Below are 19,431 nucleotides of genomic sequence, written 5' to 3'. Positions count from 1 at the left end.
AATTGTCGATTTACACATACATTTTATGGAAGAATAACGGAGGAACAGCACAATATACAGAGTGATAGCAGATGCTCCAGAATTGTTGTATTAATGGAAGGGTTGGAGGCTACAGAGAGGTGTCCACACAAGACCATTCCTGTAATGCCGGGCGGCGTGTTTGGCCGGTCATCAGGTAGGTGGTACATATGCTAGGTATGCTCGGTCATCATAGAGAGAAAGCGATGATCCGTTCTCCATGACTGAATCGCTGAGGTTTTTCATCCGGGGAATCCCTATTCCTCTCCTTACTTAGAACAGACAAACGCTCCATAGTACTTATCATGATGCCCTTACTACAGCTGAAGAGCTGCAGACCTATTACTCTATATAAAGGGGACCGCCCGCCTGGATTACTGGAGGACCGCTGGGGATATAGTTTTATGACATGTCGATTTGTCAGAGGGTTCTGGTAGTAAATCTTTTGCTTATGTTACGTCCAGCGATGTCATGGACTGGGTGCACGATGGCGAGTGTCGGGGAGTGGACGGGTCACTACTTTTCTGGCTTATTTCTGTCATTGTAACACATCAGATTTGCCCTCTGTCCAGTATTTCCCTTGGATGAGCTCATTGCTGGATTTTTTTTTGATTTTTTTTTTTTAGTTTATTGTATATATATATTGCACTTTTTATTTTTTTAAATATATATATATATATATATATATATATATATATATATATATTTCACTTCTGGGCATTGTAGCTAACATTCATGTGGTATTGCTGCTATCTAATGTGGAGTGTGATCTGTTCTTTACCAGCCAGGAGAAAATCCAATTGTGTGAAAGAAGTAGAAAAGCTTCAAGAGAAGAGAGAGAAAAGACGGTTACAGCAGCAAGAACTGCGAGAGAAGAGAGCTCTGGTGAGCGACGTTTGTATGGCCGTGTGCCCGCGCCCCTCTGTGAGCAGACGTGTGTATGGCCGTGTGCCCGTGCCCCTCTGTGAGCAGACGTGTGTATGGCCGTGTGCCCGGGCCCCTCTGTAAACGACCGTGTGTATGGCCGTGTGCCCGTGCCCCTCTGTGAGCAGATGTTTGTATGGCCGTGTGCCCGTGCCCCTCTGTGATCAGACTTGTGTATGGCAGTGTGCCCGTGTCCCTCTGTGAGCGGACGTGTGTATGGCCGTGTGCCCCTCTGTGAGCGGACGTGTGTATGGCCGTGTGCCCCTCTGTGAGCGGACGTGTGTATGGCCGTGCGCCCCTCTGTGAGCGGACGTGTGTATGGCCGTGCGCCCCTCTGTGAGCGGACGTGTGTATGGCCGTGCGCCCCTCTGTGAGCGGACGTGTGTATGGCCGTGCGCCCCTCTGTGAGCGGACGTGTGTATGGCAGTGCGCTCGTGCATCTAACATAAGAAAAGGAGGCAACTTCACCAATCCTCCTACGTATAGATCTGTTTAGTGTCTTTAGCTCCTGTGCGGCCTGTGTGTGCAATGACACATAGGTTGTGTAGCCTGATCCTGCAGTTTCCTCTGTAAGTTCCTAATTCCTACTGACTTGGAGCTGGTAGGTTGGAAGAATAGGGGGAAAGATTAATTACAAAAAAACTAAGAGTATTTTTTACCCTGCCGTCATATTGCAGAGTTTTTAGTGTGGGAGTGCAGTTTGGGGGCTTCGTTTCACAAGCGTTACGTGTTCTCTCCCGACGTCCAGTATACAGGTTTCCTGCACATCCGCTTGTGCTACTCCTTTAAAGGGGTTGTTCATCGCTCCGACAACAGCTTCTCAATCACCATAGTTCCCCCATGTAAAATAATAATATTCTCCCCTCCGGAGGGGGCGCTATTCCAGCAACGTCGGTTCCTGGGGCTTGCATGACGCTGTTATGTTACGCGAGCCCTGCAACCAGTGAGCGGCCACTTCACACTCACCTCCTTTGGACAAAGCTGACATTGAGATTTGAAAATATTGTCTGTGGTGTTTTAGAGTTGAGTTGATGCTTCAGTCCTATGTAAAAGCAGAAATATTGTAAAATCAGCGTGTGCACAGATGTAGCTGGAAGGTAGCACAAATTCAGATCTGCTGCATGTGCATAAACTGGTTGATTGTGGTTTCACTTAAATGTGACCTGCTGATCACAGCGTAGCAGAGCTCAGTTTGTCATTTACCTGCGGTCCTCAGGAAAGCCGCAGGTGATCATACATCACCTCTTCTGTTTGCCCTTTTATTTTATCTGCGGTGGGGCTGAGGTTAGTGAGGTCAGGCAGCAGGGCAAAGTTCTTCCTCTCATCACACCAGCTTTTATTGTACAGAGCATCGGCCACTGAGTGTACAAGTCTCGTGTAATGTTATACATGAGACTTATATATTTTTTTTTCTTCAAGCGTAAATCTGCCTGCATCGGTGTCTGACCCTAATACAGGTGATAGTGCTGCCTCTGGAGACACATACGTCTGCATAAGAGCTGCGGACATTGATTAGATTTCTTTGTGAATTGCTTTCATTTATAGATGCATTGCAGAATTAAAAGTCTGGATCTTTACTTTAAAGTGGTGGCACCAAGTATATAAGTTACCCTATACAGTGCCTACAAGTAGTATTCAACCCCCTGCAGATTTAGCTGGTTGACACATGCGGAATTAACTTGGCATTGTGACATTTGTACTGTAGATCAGCCTGGAAGTGGGAAATGCACTGCAGCAAATTTTTTTTTTTTTTTTTTTAAAACGTTAAAAGTTAATTCAGAGTGTCATTTATTATTCAACCCCTCAAACCACAAGAATTCTGTTTGGTCCCCCTAAAGTATTAAGAAGTAGTTCAGGCATCAAGAATAATGAGCTTCACATGTGTGGATTAAAGATCTCTTTTGCCAGCCTTTTCTGACTATTTAAGACCCTCCCCAAACTTGTGAACAGCACTCAGACATGGTCAACATGGGAAAGACAAAGGAGCATTCCAAGGCCATCAGAGACAAGATCGTGGAGGGTCACAAGGCTGGCAAGGGGTACAAAACCCTTTCCAAGGAGTTGGGCCTACCTGTCTCCACTGTTGGGAGCATCATCCGTAAGTGGAAGGCTTATGGAACTACTGTTAGCCTTCCACGGCCTGGACAGCCTTTGAAAGTGTCCTCCCGTGCCGAGGCCAGGCTTGTCCGAAGAGTCAAGGCTAACCCAAGGACAACAGGGAAGGAGCTCCGGGAAGATCTCATGGCAGTGGGGACATTGGTTTCAGTCAATACCATAAGTAACGTACTCCACCGCAATGGTCTCCGTTCCAGACGAGCCCGTAAGGTACCTTTACTTTCAAAGCGTCATGTCAAGGCTCGTCTACAGTTTGCTCATGATCACTTGGAGGACTCTGAGACAGACTGGTTCAAGGTTCTATGGTCTGATGAGACCAAGATCGAGATCTTTGGTGCCAACCACACACGTGACGTTTGGAGACTGGATGGCACTGCATACGACCCCAAGAATACCATCCCTACAGTCAAGCATGGTGGTGGCAGCATCATGCTGTGGGGCTGTTTCTCAGCCAAGGGGCCTGGCCATCTGGTCCGCATCCATGGGAAGATGGATAGCACGGCCTACCGGGAGATTTTGGCCAAGAACCTCCGCTCCTCCATCAAGGATCTTAAGATAGGTCGTAATTTCATCTTCCAACAAGACAACGACCCAAAGCACACAGCCTAGAAAACCAAAGCCTGGTTCAAGAGGGAAAAATTCAAGGTGTTGGAGTGGCCTAGTCAGTCTCCTGACCTTAACCCAATTGAAAACTTGTGGAAGGAGCTCAAGAATAAAGTCCACATGAGACACCCAAAGAACCTAGATAACTTGGAGAAGATCTACATGGAGGAGTGGGCCAAGATAACTCCACAGACCTGTGCCGGCCTGATCAGGTCTTATAAAAGACGATTATTAGCTGTAATTGCAAACAAGGGTTATTCCACAAAATATTAAACATAGGGGTTGAATAATAATTGACCCACACTTTTATGTTTAAAATTTAATAAAATTCAACTGAGCAACATAACTTTTTGGTTTGTAAGATTTATGCTTCTGTTCATAAAACCTACTCTCGTTTGCAGTTTGAAGGCTCTAACTTATTTGCATCTTATCAAACCAGCTAAATCTTCAGGGGGTTGAATACTACTTGTAGGCACTGTATCAGTAGGATAGAGTTAAGGGATGTCTTATTGATCCCTGGGGTCTGAGAGTTGGGAACTCCACCAAATCCAAAAACAAACGAACTATCGAGGTTGCACACATCTGCTCTATTCATCTGAGACTGCCGGAAGTTGACGAGGGCATTACTCTGCTGTCTGCCAGTTTCATAGAGAGTGAAAAGAGAAAAGGTGGGCATGCTTGACCCCCACGGCTTCTCCGGATCAGGGAGGGTCCCAGCTGTCGGACCCACAGAGATCCTGCAGTAATGACAGGCACTGTGATGATTGTGATTTTTCCTGGTTAAAGGGAACCTGTCATCAGGTTCTTGCTGCCTGAACCATGAGCAGCATGAGTCCGAGTCTAGCTGCGTTATTGCAGCCGTGCATGTTGTACTCTGAAATGTTGCATCTCTTAGAAGAGTGGCTGTCTCTGCACTGACTAGTCTGGGGTAGGACCCTGTAGGCTTCTCACCACCCTTCAGTCTCTTATGTGTATATATAGGGAGAGACCTGTCTGTCAGAGGGCGTGGGGTGGAGAGACGCTGCTAGGGACCTCACTCCTGATGTAACTGTTTAAACTGTCTCACCTTGTATTGAATTTATTGTTTGTACATGTCCCCGCTTAATTGTAAAGCGCTGCGGAATATGTTGGCGCTATATAAATAAAAATTATTATTATTATTAGGGTCCTACCCCAGACCAGTCAGCCGAAACACCGCCCCTGCCAGATCTGCAAATACTGCAGAGTCTCAGTGATACATAAATGGCTGCGACCGGCATCCAGACTCTGCTGCCCGTGGTTGGGGCCATATGAATTTTAAGTTTTAACAAGTTAGTGGTTCTGCCATATTTTTTCTTTGTTCCCTGCAATGTCACCGGTGCCAGCGATGTTCTTCTGTATTCGGCTAGGACTGCCCTGAGACTTTGTAGCCTGGGCCTTACAGGTGGGCACAGGAGCAGATGGCGCATACATGGCGGCGCTCCTATGTGACGTCATTGAATATATTCTCATTTACAATCTGTTCTAATACGTTGTCTTCTCACTCTTGTAGGATGTCGATGCTACCAACCCAAACTATGAAATTATGTGTATGATAAAAGACTTCAGAGGAAGTTTGGATTATCGGCCCTTAACTACTTCAGATCCTGTAAGTTCCAGCTTCTAGTAGTCATTACTTACTTGTTACATTGGTGGGTCACTTTTATCGTATTACAGTGAGCGGACCTCCTACAGTTACTGGTCTGACATCAGGAGGGTCTTCTATGGCTTCTAGGTTCTGCCCAGGAGAACTGCAGGGGGTCCGGCTTTGTGCTCTATAGGCAGAAGCTAGAAAGCTGCCACATTACTCTGCGTAAAGCCCCAGTCCTCCTGCTTGTTCGTAGCCTTTTTAATTTGCAGACGTCATAACTAATGATATTTCATGTCTTGTACTACAGATTGACGAGCATCGGATATGTGTGTGTGTAAGAAAGCGCCCGCTAAATAAGAAGGGTAAGCACCAATGTATGCGGTACACTGGGCCTCCACTTCTATCTGACACGGTACACCTGGTTAGTAGAGCGCTAGGATTTGGTTCGCCCATTGACCACCAGTTGGAGGTGGCACGTGGTGATCTTCCACCATGTACGACACTTGAGCAGAGCGTGTGATATTTCCTAGGTATACACTAAATTGTCCCAGTCACATGGCTCATTAATGCCTACCGCCATGTTTTATTATTTATATACTCTGGGCTGTTTAAGCCTATATATGTGATCTGCTGTACTTCATGCTAAGTGGCATATTGTGCCACTGTGGGTGCCAAAGGCGGGAGCATGGCCACTGATGGTTATAATGTACGAGGCCTCCTTGTACATGCTTCCAGATTGTGTCATCACTGGCTTTATTTTCTGCCTTTCTTTTTTTAATTCGCAATCTTGTAAATTCCTTAAAGTGGTTGTCCAATGAAAAAAATTACCACCTATTTACAGGGTAGGTGATAACTTGTTGATCGGTGGGTGTCCAACTGCTGGGACCTGCACTGATCGGCAGAATGGGGTATAATTGTTCACGACAGGTAGCTTTTATCTCCAGTACAAAATGGAGCGGTGGGGTTGAACGCCCGACTACCGCTCCATTCATTCTCTAAAGTGCTGCCGGAAGTGCATTCATGCCCCACAGGGAATGAATGGTGCTGCGGTCGAGCATGCACATTGCTGCTCGCTTCAGTAATGGGGATAAAATTGCCCCATTCTGCCAATCGGTGCAAGTCCCAGAGGTCGGACCCCCACTGATCAACAAGTGTGGATAAATGATTTTTTTTTCACCGGTTAGCCTCTTTAAATATGGACGTTAATGGCATTTTAGTGATGGGCCCCCTGTGAAGTAAGTGCTGTGCTGATTATTGGGCACCATACCTGTCACTGCGGACATTTGGGTAGCGTGCTGTCTGACGAGGTGGACTCCACATGATGCATAAATGGCTGAATATTGCTGGCTGATGTAGGATCAGAAGTGTAAGACGCCCTAATATAATCTCTTGTTGAGCATCAGACGTATCTCTAATGGCTCCAGAACATTGGCTGCTTCTGCACTTATCATGACATGATGTCAAGGCACACAGGGACATGGGAAGCGGGAGACGTATGAGGGGTACTTCAAGTGCAAAAATAAGTCACAGGAAAGTCAGAGAAGTTTCACCCCTTCATGACCAGGTCACGGTGTATCTTATGCAATGACTTGGTCAAATACTCCAGACTTTTCACTGTACATAGATTATCATGTCCATGTGTAGATGATACATTGCGAAACAACATGCCACCTCTGGGGCTGCAGATTGGGGCAGCCTGTGGCCACTGTTTTCTCTTACAGCCTATGGATAATGTGTATGGCATGGCTGCTTGCTGTCACAAATACAATGTGGGGGTGCTGCATTTTGTATAGTACTTTTTGAGTAATTAGGTGACGCCAATGTGGCATTTAATGGTTTTTGTGACATGGTGCTAGCTGGCGACAGAGCATGTATAACACGGTCTTGATAAAGCATGTGGCGCAATGACAGGGATACTTTAAGGACTTGCCATACAATATACTGCACGTACAAATGTCACTGATGATTGAGCCATCCTCTCCATTTATTTGCCCGCTGTCCCCAACGTACTGCAGACACCATCATATACAGTGCAGCTGAGGGGTCGGTTATTGGCTATATCCATAGAACTGATGAGCTGTAGCAACTACATTAGTCTTGGGGGGGATATCCAGTCCCTGTCACTTCCACGTCGGGCTGTGTGGCATCCATTGGTGCTGCCCAGGTGTTGTGCTGCGTGGAGGATACCCGGCGAGAGGCTGATGATCGCCGCTCTGAAGCTCGATTGTCACCTTTCCTTTTGCAGAGAACAGTGTGAAGGATCTGGATGTCATCACAATTCCTAGCAAAGACGTGGTGATGGTGCACGAGCCCAAGCAGAAGGTGGACCTCACAAGGTTCTTAGAGAACCAAACCTTTCGCTTTGACTATGCCTTTGATGAGACTGCGCCAAATGAAATGGTCTACAGGTAGGTAACAGAGCATTGTCCTGGCCTCGCTGTAGAAATGTGAGTATATCCCCCTTCCCAAGTGGTTTATACACAAGTGGGCTGCGAGATCTCACCGGCAGAGCACGGGAGGATTACACGGCTGAGCTGTGCTGCTATGGGGACAACGCTCCGCTGACCGTTGTATCAGGCTCTGCAGGGACAGGTTTGGTGGAGGAGCGCTCCCCGCTGCAGGACTATCAGTCTGACCTCATTCTAGGTGTGTTTCACTGAAGGAATTTCCATGACGCTGATTTTATAGATTTCCCTGCAGAACACAATGAGTCTGATGGCGTTTCAGAACTTGTTTTGTGGTTTTCTCTTTATCATCCTTTACATTATCATATGTCGCAGTGCTGCAGATAGATCATAGTTGGTCTCAGCCGTCCATTTACATTTATAGGGAGAACAATATGTATTTACTTAAATAAGGGTCCCCCGGTGGGGACGCAGCACTGCAGAACAGTCCAAAAAAGCTGGGCTGGATCTGCCTCCTGGAGCATTGCTTTCAGTCTTATGTTGTTGTATGCTCATCAAACATTTAACATCTCTGCCTTGAAAAATTTGCAATACTTTTACATGTAAATTTGCAGAAATTGGTATAGCAAAAAGCTGATAAAAAGGTAGAAAGTACAAAGTAAGATACAAAAAAATCCCCACTGCATTAAATACACTAGCAGATTGCTCTCTAAATGTTAATATAACTTTTTTTTTCCCCCTTAGGTTCACTGCTCGGCCTCTTGTAGAAACCATCTTTGAAAGGGGAATGGCCACTTGCTTTGCATATGGACAAACTGGAAGTGGGAAAACCCATGTATGTATTCACCCTCATCACGTTCTTAAAGGGAACCGGTCACCAGAAAAAAATGCTATTAACCTGCAGATATGGGGTTAATTTGCAGGTTAATAGCGTTATAATGCTGGCCGGCACCCGCACATAGCCTAACGCTAAAGGTTCCCTTCAAACTGGTTTTAGCTTGTGAATATAGATCTCCCTTCTTTAGATACAGTCCACTTCTTCAACTACTCACAATGTAGGGAAATATTGCATGTTAAATAAAGCCATTAACCCCTTAAGCCCCGCGGGTGGTTTGCACGTTAATGACCGGGCCAATTTTTACAATTCTGACCACTGTCACTTTATGAGGTAATTACTCTCGAACGCTTCAACGGATCCCCCTGATTCTGAGATTGTTTTTTCGTTACATATTGTACTTCATGATTGTGGAAAAATTTCTTCGATATCACTTGCGTTTATTTGTGAAAAAAACGGAAATTTGGCGAAAATTTTGCAATTTTCAAAATTTGAATTTTTAAGCCCTGAAATCAGAGAGATATGTCACACAAAAGAGTTAATAAATAACATTTCCCACATGTCTACTTTACATCAGCACAATTTTGGAACCAAAATTTTTTTTTGTTAGGGAGCTATAAGGGTTAAAAGTTGACCAGCGATTTCTCATTTTTCCAACAAAATTTACAAAACCATTTTTTTAGGGACCACATCACATTTGAAGTCACTTTGAGGGGTCTTTATGACAGAAAATACCCAAAAGTGACACCATTCTAAAAACTGCACCCCTCAAGGTGCTCAAAACCACATTCAAGAACTTTATTAACCCTTCAGGTGCTTCACAGGAATTTTTTGAATGTGGAAGAAAAAAATGAACATTTAACTTTTTTCACAAAAATGTTAATTTAGACCCAATTTTTTTTATTTTCACAGGGGTAACAAGAAAAAATGGACCCCAAAATTTGTTGTGCAATTTCCCCTGGGCACGCAGATACCCAATATTTGGGGAAAAAATACTGTTTGGGCGCACGGCAGGGCTCGGAAGGGAAGGAGCGCTATTTGACTTTTTGATTGTAAAATTTGCTTGAATAATTAGCGGACGCCATGTTGTGTTTGGAGAGCCCATGTGTGCCCAAACTTTGGAGCTCCCCCACAAGTGACCCCATTTTGGAAACTAGACCCCCCAAGGCACCTTTCTAGATGCATAGTGAGCACTTGGAACCCCCAGGTGCTTCACAAATTGATTCGTAACAATGAAAAAGTGAAAAAAAAAAACACTTTTTCATTTTTATGAATCAATTTGTGAAGCACCTGAGTGTTCCAAGTGCTCACAATGCATCTAGATAGGTGCCTTGGGGGGTCTAGTTTCCAAAATGGGGTCACTTGTGGGGGAGCTCCAATGTTTGGGCACACAGCGGCTCTCCAAACGCAACATGGTGTCGCTAACAATTTGAGCCGATTTTCCATTCAATTTGTTAGAGGACACCATGTTGCATTTAGAGAGTCCCTGTGTGCCCAAACATTGGAGCTCCCCCACAAGTGACCCCATTTTGGAAACTAGACCCCCCAAGGCACCTATCTAGATTCATAGTGAGCACTTGGAACCCCAGGTGCTTCACAAATTGATTCATAAAAATGAAAAAGTGTTTTTTTTTTCACTTTTTCATTTTTACGAATCAATTTGTGAAGCACCTGGGGGTTCCAAGTGCTCACTATGCATCTAGAAAGGTGCCTTGGGGGGTCTAGTTTCCAAAATGGGGTCACTTGTGGGGGAGCTCCAAAGTTTGGGCACAGAGGGGCTCTCCAAACGCAATGTGGCGTCCGCTAACAATTTGAGCCGATTTTCCATTCAATTTGTTAGCGGACACCATGTCGCGTTTGGAGAGCCCGTGATGTGCCTAAACAGTGGAGCTCCCCCACAAGTGTCCCCATTTTGGAAACTATACCCCTCAAAGATTTTATTAAGGTGTATAGTGAACATTTTGAACCCAGAGGTTCGGCACATTATTTGTTTACATTAGGTCATCATATTGAATAAGTTTTCATTATTCTTGAGCGCAAGTGCTCGCTACTTGAGTTTGCATCGGGTACTCAGGTATGCACCATGTACAGCGTGTGCTCGAGTGACATGCTCGAGTCCCTGCTCCGCATGTTTCACGGTTATTAGACACCCAAAAAAAAACATGCGGGGATCGCTCGTGCATGGCAGGCAATCCCCGTAAAGTTTTTTGGCCGCGAAGCATATGGGGCAGAGACTCGAGCATGTCACTCAAATACCCACGATACTCAATGCATACCAGAGCACCCGATGCAAACTCAAGTAGCGAGCACTTGCTCTCAACACTAGTCGCCATATCGTCATCTTTTTTTCTTACTTTTGAAAAAAATCCCAACCCCAGCCCTAACCCTAGCACAACCCTAGCCCCAGCACAACCCTAGCCCCAGCACAACCCTAGCCCCAGCACAACCCTAGCCCCAAACCCAGCCCTAACCCTAGCCCAATCCTAACTCAAGAGTTTATTTTTGACGCCGTTCCTTGTGCGGTATAAGTGATTAGACGACTTTATTCTTCGGGTCGGTGTGATTACAGCAATGCCAGAATCATATGGGGTTTTTATGACTGACAGCTGTCACACACTAAAAGACGCATTTTTTGTAAAATCTAGTTTTTGCATCGCCATATTTTGAGAGCTATAATTTTTCCAGATTTTGGCAGACAGTCATGTGACGGCTCGTTTTTTGCGGGATGAGTTGACGTTGTTATTGGTGCCATTTTCAGGCACGTGACATTTTTTGATCGCTTTCTATTCCGATTTTTGGGAGGCAGAATAAACAAAAACCAACAATTCAGGAATTGTTTTTTTTTTTTTTTTTTTATTCTGTTCCGCGTGTGGTAAAATTGATGAGGCAGCTTTACTCTTCGGGTCAGTACGTTTACAGCGGTACCACATTTGTATCATTTTTCTATGTTTTGGCGCTTATACACAATAAAAGCTATTTTATAGAAAAAAATATTTTTTAGTATCGCTTTATTCTGAGAGCTATAACTTTTTTATTTTTCGGCTGATGGAGCTATATGGCGGCTTGTTTTTTGCGGGACGAGATGACGTTTTCAGCGGTATCATTTTTATTTATATGCGTCTTTTTGATCGCGTGTTATTCCACTTTTTGTTTGGCGGTATGGTGATAAAGCATTGTTTTTTGCTTGTTTTTTTTTTTTTTTTTTTTTACCGTGTTCACTGAAGGGGTTAACTAGTGGGACAGTTTTATAGGTCAGGTTGTTCCGGACGCGGCGATACCAAATATGTGTACTTTTATTGTTTTTTTTTTATTTTTTTTATAATAATATTTATTGATGGGTACATTATATTTTTATTTTTGGTGTATTATTTTTTTTATTTTTTTTATAATATTTTTGCACTTTTTTTTTTTTTTTTTTTTTTTCCCCACTTTCACACAGTTTATACACTTTATTACTTTTTCCCACTCTGGGACTTTCACTTTTTTTTTTCTGATCGCCTGCATGGCACAGGAATGGAGCACCATCCCTATGCCATGAAGGCTGTCAGAAGTGCACAGTGTGAAGATTGCTTGGAGATGCACTGCGCATGTCCAAGCAATCTTCCTGCTCTCTGGTGACCCGGATGTTGTCATGACGACATCGGGTCGTCATGGCAACACCCGGAAAGCCTTTGCAGACTGCGCTGGAAGCCGGAAGAGGAGGTGAGTATCGCCGATCACCTCCCCTTGCCCCCGCAATGCCGCGATCGACTTCGATCGCAGCATCGCGGGGGTTAATGTGCTGTGAGCGGTGCGTGACCGCTCCCTGCACATAGTACCGGGTGTCAGCTGTGACAATCAGCTGACACCCGGCGGCGATCGCGCCCGCACAGCCTGTGTGCGGGCGCGATCGCGATGACGTACTAATACGGGTCTGGCTCTTAAGTCCCAGGGCACAGACGCGTATTAGTACGTCAGATGTTATTAAGGGGTTAAAGAATAATTATTTAGTATTTAATAATCCTCTGGACATTGCTTAATTATGTATTTTTGTAATATATATCATTATTTTGTTCCTTCTGTCTCAGTGTGCTGCTTCAATGCGTAGTTCATGCCTCTTTAGAATCTGCTTTCAGCTGCTGCTCCTCCGCGGGATTTGTACTCTATTTACAAACATTCAGAGTAGGGGACTTTCCCTGTCTGAGCCTCTCTACTCTTCACTCACACACAGCTTGCAAAGAAGCATGAGACGGGCCTGCAGCATGGTGTTTGGGTGACGACAAGGAAACAAAATAAGGAAATATACATCACAAAATTTGATAACTTTGCGATGGCTGGAGGATAACTAAATAGAAAAAGAATTTCTCTATTAAGTGTGTATTCCAATTTCATTGGACAGACTCATATACAACAGGGAATGTGTCTGACGTGTCCAGTGGGAAATGTCTTCCTGCCCTGCGGATCATCTAGGTTTTACCATAGTATGATCTTCAGCTATACCCAAGTTATTGGATCATATTAGGTTTTCATTCCATGGCTCTTGTTAGAGATTCAGGATCTGGATCTGTATTGGTATAGAAACTTATTTTATTCTTTGATTTGCATTACAGACCATGGGTGGTGATTTTTCTGGAAAGAATCAAGACTGTTCAAAAGGAATATATGCTCTTGCAGGTACAGCTTCTAACAGGAGAGGACATACTTATCTAAACTTTCATCTGTCAATGGATATTGAAATATGGTATCATAGTACAGTTCCTTTTTTTTACTAAAGCTGACAAATGAGCATTCTTAAAGGAACCTGTCAGCAGGTTTATGCTATGGAATCTCAGAGCGGCCTGATGTAGGGACACAGAGCCTGATTCCAGCAATGTGTCACTTACTGGACTACTTGGTGGAATTTTGATAAAATCCCTGTTTTCTCTGCTGTAGATGTAGCAGTGCTCAGAATGCTGAGCTGTGTTTTGCCTCGCCCACACCACTGATTGCCAGCTTCCTGTGTGCACTGTATAGTGGTGGGATCACATATAATGCTGCAATGATTATCTCCTGCTGAGAAAACACTGATTGTACTGAAACTACAGCAAGCTGCTGAGAAAGTGACACATCCCTGGAATCAGGTTCTCTACCCGTACAATAAGCTGCTCTCAGATTATATAGAAAAAAAACTACTGACAGATTACATTAAACACTCATCTCTGTGTGTATATACATATATGTATGTGTGCATATATATAAAATAGTCAATGCTCATTTATAGGCAGCAATATTCCTATGTAATGTTTTCCTTCAGTATATTCTGTTGTAATCCTGGATCACTTAAACTATGTAGACGAACAATGTAAAACCCTTTGATCTCACTAGTGAAAAATGGACAATTTTCAATCCGATTTGGACCCGTTGTTGCTGAATGGCGGAGACTTGTTCTAGAATTAGATTAGTGCGATCTATGATTTTGACGTTCCATGCAGAAAATTATACATGAATAAACCCATTGACCTTAATGGGTCAGTGTTGAGTCTCGGGGGAAGACTGATCTACAATCTGACAGCACTTGCATGTGAACATCATTAGTGACAATAGGCCCTGACTTCACAAGTCAGTAATGGGCGATTTATGTCACTTAAAGGGAATCTGTCAGCAGGTCTTTGTTATGTAATCTGAAGACAGCATGAGGTAGGGGTTAAAATACAGATTTCATACATGCCTTTCATAAAGCCCTGAGGTTTTGTCTGCTTACAATGACTGTTTTAGCACTAGGAGTTTATCATTGCTGTGACTAGCTGGTGTGAGGCCTGGTCCAACACGTCTCTTCCTGTGACTGGCACCTCACTGTCTATGGACATTGTATATGGAGAGCCTGGTGTGGGCGGGGTTAGCTTTCTCAGCTCTGCTTCATGCTAAATCTAAAAGCTCTGATTGTGTAAGAACGGCTGCACGGAGTAATCAAAGTGATACATCGTTGGATTCAGCTTCTCTTACCCTACATTACGCTGCTCTCAGATGAGGTAGCAAAAACCTGCTGACAGATTCCCTTTAAGAGATTGGCCTCACAATGGTAAATTTTCCTACAAGATTCTCTGCTGTGATAAAAAGACCCATTGGATCAAAATAAATTCAGGTTTATGCACATTACAAGGGAATTTGTCACTTTGATTCATGTTGGCCAAATCAAGGGCAGCATGAATCAGAGCTTGCCTGCACCATTGCAGCCATGTATGTTTTCCTCTGCAGACATAGTTTGAAAAGCATAGTGCAGGGGGAATCCTGCCGTGGGCCGCAGCGGACTAGTCCCCTCCATCCCTATGGTCCTCGGCTGACTCTTCAAACTGTTCTCTCTGAAATGTCCTAGTGTTTTGGAAAAAGAATACCTGCTGCAATTGTGCAGCCAGGATCTGATTCATACTGATCGTGGTTCGGGCAGCATTGAGCGAGTAACAGGTTCACTGTCAGGACATCTCCGCTCTGCGGCTCACTTTGACCTGTGTACCGGCATTCGCTGTTGTCCCTATTAGTATGTGTAGCTATGTCATTACATTCTTCTTCCCTCTTTCAGGCCGGTCCTTATATTTATCCTTAATGGATTTTCTGGTGTTTTAATCTGATTTTTTTTTCTCTCCTGCAGCAAGAGATGTATTTCAAATGCTAAAGAAACCAAATTATAAGAAGCTGGAACTTCAAGTATACGCTACATTTTTTGAAATCTACAGCGGTAAAGTAAGTGTTTAATGATTGGAGAGGACTTTGGATGTAAAGATACTTTAATTTGCTTTTTATATGTTCTGATAGCAAATATTTCTGCCTAATGGCAGCAGAAGTGATAATATGCATTAGATGGGCCTGTTACTTGTGGATTTTTTCATTACTATTATTACTATTCTGGATGCTTTATTTTGCTGTAAACGAAGACTTTCGACCATTTTTCCAAAAGCTTTCCACCTTCTTATAGAATGGTACACACGCTTTATGATGTGCTATTCCTTTTTTTAAATGCAGGAAAAGCTAGCATTAACCCCTTCACCTCCGGGCCATTTTCCGTTTTGTTTTTTTTTTCTTCCGTCACTATAGCCGTATTAGGGCTTCTTTTTTGCAGGACGAGTTGTACTTTTGAACGACACCATTGATTTTACCATATAATGAACGGGAAAAAAATTCCAAGTGCGGTGAAATTGCAAAAAAGTGCAATTCCACAATTGTTTTTTTTTTTACCATGATTACTATATGATAAACCGGGCTGCCATTATGATTCTCCTGGTCATTACGAGTTCGCAGATACAAAAGATGTACAGGTTCTTTTTTATTTAAGTGGTAAAAAAATTCCAAAGTTTTCAAAAAAATAATTAAATTAATGTCGCCATTTTCCGAGACCCATAGCTTCTCCATTTTTCGGAATCTGCGGCTGGGAGCTATTATTTTTAAAAACATTTTTTTTTCACTTGCTTCAATAGTCTTCTTAGGAGACTTGAAGCTATGGTCATCTGATCACTTGTGCTACACATAACAGGCTGCAACCTTGCTATATGTAGCAGAATTGATCATCATCGGGCAGTGCTCATAGCAGATCGACAGTGACAACCACAGGGGTCTCCTGCAGACCTCAGGTTGTCATGTCAATCCATCAGCGCCCCGCAATCATGTGACAGGGGCACCGATGGGTGGAACTAGTGATTCGCATCCGGTTTGCGCAAGTTAAATGCCGCTGACAGAGATTGACGGCGCCATTTAACTAGTTAACAGCCAAGTTAAGTTTCCACCTGCGGTTATTAGGGGCACATGACAGCTGATCAAATCAGCTGTCGTGTGCCTGAAAACATGCGGGCTCAGAGCTGGAGCCGCCATCAAAGGGGAAGACACGACATATGACATGTATATATGCTTCATATGTCGTGAACAAGTTTTTGCTACTTAATCTGAGAGCAGCATGAAGTAGAGGAAGAGAACCTGATTCCAGCGATGTATCACTTGGCTGTGGTGTTTCAATAAAATCAGTGTTTTATCAGCAGGAGATTCACTACAGGACTAGGTGTCTTCCATTGATCAGATCGAGTCATATTCAGCCATCATGGGGTCTGAATTTTACACTGCAGGAAAAAATGTAGTGACCTGTCCCTTATTGATGTGGATTGCACACAGAATCCGTGACAGATAGCCATACTTGGATTAATCCGCTTGTCGATTCATGATATATAAACCTGTAAACCTTCAGCAGAAATCTGTGGGTTCACCTGCCATATCTCTGAGGGTTCACCTGCCATGTCTCTGAGGGTTCACCTGCCATGTCTCTGAGGGTTCACCTGCCATGTCTCTGAGGGTTCACCTGCCATGTCTCTGAGGGTTCACCTGCCATGTCTCTGAGGGTTCACCTGCCATGTCTCTGAGGGTTCACCTGCCATGTCTCTGAGGGTTCACCTGCCATGTCTCTGAGGGTTCACCTGCCATGTCTCTGAGGGTTCACCTGCCATGTCTCTGAGGGTTCACCTGCCATGTCTCTGAGGGTTCACCTGCCATGTCTCTGAGGGTTCACCTGCCATGTCTCTGAGGGTTCACCTGCCATGTCTCTGAGGGTTCACCTGCCATGTCTCTGAGGGTTCACCTGCCATGTCTCTGAGGGTTCACCTGCCATGTCTCTGAGGGTTCACCTGCCATGTCTCTGAGCGTTCACCTGCCATGTCTCTGAGGGTTCACCTGCCATATCTCTGAGGGTTCACCTGCCATATCTCTGAGGGTTCACCTGCCATATCTCTGAGGGTTCACCTGCCATATCTCTGAGGGTTCACCTGCCATATCTCTGAGGGTTCACCTGCCATATCTCTGAGGGTTCACCTGCCATATCTCTGAGGGTTCACCTGCCATATCTCTGAGGGTTCACCTGCCATGTCTCTGAGGGTTCACCTGCCATGTCTCTGAGGGTTCACCTGCCATGTCTCTGAGGGTTCACCTGCCATGTCTCTGAGGGTTCACCTGCCATGTCTCTGAGGGTTCACCTGCCATGTCTCTGAGGGTTCACCTGCCATGTCTCTGAGGGTTCACCTGCCATGTCTCTGAGGGTTCACCTGCCATGTCTGTGGATTCTCTTCTTTGGCACATTTTTCAACATGGAAATTCTTCCATGTACAGTACAGACCAAAAGTTTGGACACACCTCATTTAAAGATTTTTCTGTATTTTCATGACTATGAAAATTGTACATTCACACTGAAGGCATCAAAACTATGAATTAACACATGTGGAATTATATACTTAACAAAAAAGTGTGAAACAACTGAAAATATGTCTTATATTCTAGGTTCTTCAAAGTAGCCACCTTTTGCTTTGATGACTGCTTTGCACACTCTTGGCATTCTCTTGATGAGCTTCAAGAGGTAGTCACCGGAAATGTTCTTCCAACAATCTTGAAGGAGTTCCCAGAGATGCTTAGCACTTGTTGGCCCTTTTGCCTTCACTCTGCGGTCCAGCTCACCCCAAACCATCTCGATTGGGTTCAGGTCTGGTGACTGTGGAGGCCAGGTCATCTGGCGTAGCACCCCATCACTCTCCCTCTTGGTCAAATATCCCTTACACAGCCTGGAGGTGTGTTTGGGGTCATTGTCCTGTTGAAAAATAAATGATGGTCCAACTAAACCCAAACCGAATGGAATAGCATGCCGCTGCAAGATGCTGTGGTAGCCATGCTGGTTCAGTATGCCTTCAATTTTGAATAAATCCCCAACAGTGTCATCAGCAAAGCATCCCCACACCATCACACCTCCTCCTCCATGCTTCACGGTGGGAACCAGGCATGTAGAGTCCATCCGTTCACGTTTTCTGCGTCGCACAAAGACACTGTGGTTGGAACCAAAGATCTCAAATTTGGACTCATCAGACCAAAGCACAGATTTCCACTGGTCTAATGTCCATTCCTTGTGTTCTTTAACACACTTAAACTTATTCTCAGAAGCAGAGGTGACTCTTGGTCTTCCTTTCCTGGGGCGGTCCTCATGTGAGCCAGTTTCTTTGTAGCGCTTGATGGTATTTGCAACTGCACTTGGGAACACTTTCAAAGTTTTCCCAATTTTTCGGACTGAATGACCTTCATTTCTTAAAGTAATGATGGCCACTAGTTTTTCTTTACTTAGCTGCTTTTTTCTTGCCATAGTACAAATTCTAACAGTCTATTCAGTAGGACTATCAGCTGTGTATCCACCAGACTTCTGCACAACACAACTGATTGTCCTAACCCCATTTATAAGGCAAGAAATCCCACTTATTAAACCTGACAGGGCACACCTGTGAAGTGAAAACCATTTCCGGTGACTACCTCTTGAAGCTCATCAAGAGAATGCCAAGAGTGTGCAAAGCAGTCATCAAAGCAAAAGGTGGCTACTTTGAAGAACCTAGAATATAAGACATATTTTCAGTTGTTTCACACTTTTTTGTTAAGTATATAATTCCACATGGGTTAATTCATAGTTTTGATGCCTTCAGTGTGAATGTACAATTTTCATAGTCATGAAAATACAGAAAAATCTTTAATTGAGAAGGTGTGTCCAAACTTTTGGTCTGTACAGTACGTCAACACGAAAGCTTCACCTAGACGTCCGTGTAACACAACCTGTGCAGGAACTGGTCGCGTGTCTCCTGACAGCCTCATAGGGATATATGCGGCCATCATTTACTGGACTGTGTTACACGGACGTCTGAATTCTGCCTTAGACATAGGAGCCAGACTACTGGTGATAGAGCAGAGAGGGACATGGACCTTTTTAGCATAATTTCACTGGCAGTCGCTGAATCTAAGACCTGGGCAGCAGGTGAAGGCCACCTTCCCACTGTTAATAAGTTGATCGTTCGAGACTCCACTGATCACTAGGACAGAGCGTCTCCAGTTCTCCTCCTAGAGATGGCAGTGGTGGGGAAGACTTCCTCACTTGGCTGTTTCCATGTTTCCTATATTCTTGGATGGTT

The 19,431-nt window shown here is 44.3% G+C and overlaps 1 protein-coding gene across 8 annotated transcripts in view; it reads left to right on the top strand.

The window, feature by feature from the left end:
* The window catches only part of KIF2A (kinesin family member 2A), a 70,068-nt gene that overhangs the window by 31,178 nt on the left and 19,459 nt on the right, over nt 1–19,431 (top strand). For all 8 annotated transcript variants that reach the window (XM_073680255.1, XM_073680257.1, XM_073680253.1 and 5 more), the window contains 7 exons: nt 803–903; nt 5,192–5,287; nt 5,577–5,631; nt 7,515–7,677; nt 8,419–8,509; nt 13,099–13,162; nt 15,114–15,205. In XM_073680255.1, coding sequence (XP_073536356.1) covers nt 803–903; nt 5,192–5,287; nt 5,577–5,631; nt 7,515–7,677; nt 8,419–8,509; nt 13,099–13,162; nt 15,114–15,205 — 662 coding nt within the window. The remainder of the gene's footprint in view (nt 1–802; nt 904–5,191; nt 5,288–5,576; nt 5,632–7,514; nt 7,678–8,418; nt 8,510–13,098; nt 13,163–15,113; nt 15,206–19,431) is intronic.

The sequence above is a fragment of the Phyllobates terribilis genome, unplaced genomic scaffold (assembly GCF_046119375.1).
Source record: "Phyllobates terribilis strain yellow unplaced genomic scaffold, ASM4611937v1 Scaffold_1__5_contigs__length_1240528914, whole genome shotgun sequence".
NCBI lineage: Eukaryota > Metazoa > Chordata > Amphibia > Anura > Dendrobatidae > Phyllobates > Phyllobates terribilis.
The sequence above is the reverse complement of the archived record's forward strand: the minus strand, read 5'-3'. Positions and strand labels throughout refer to the sequence as shown.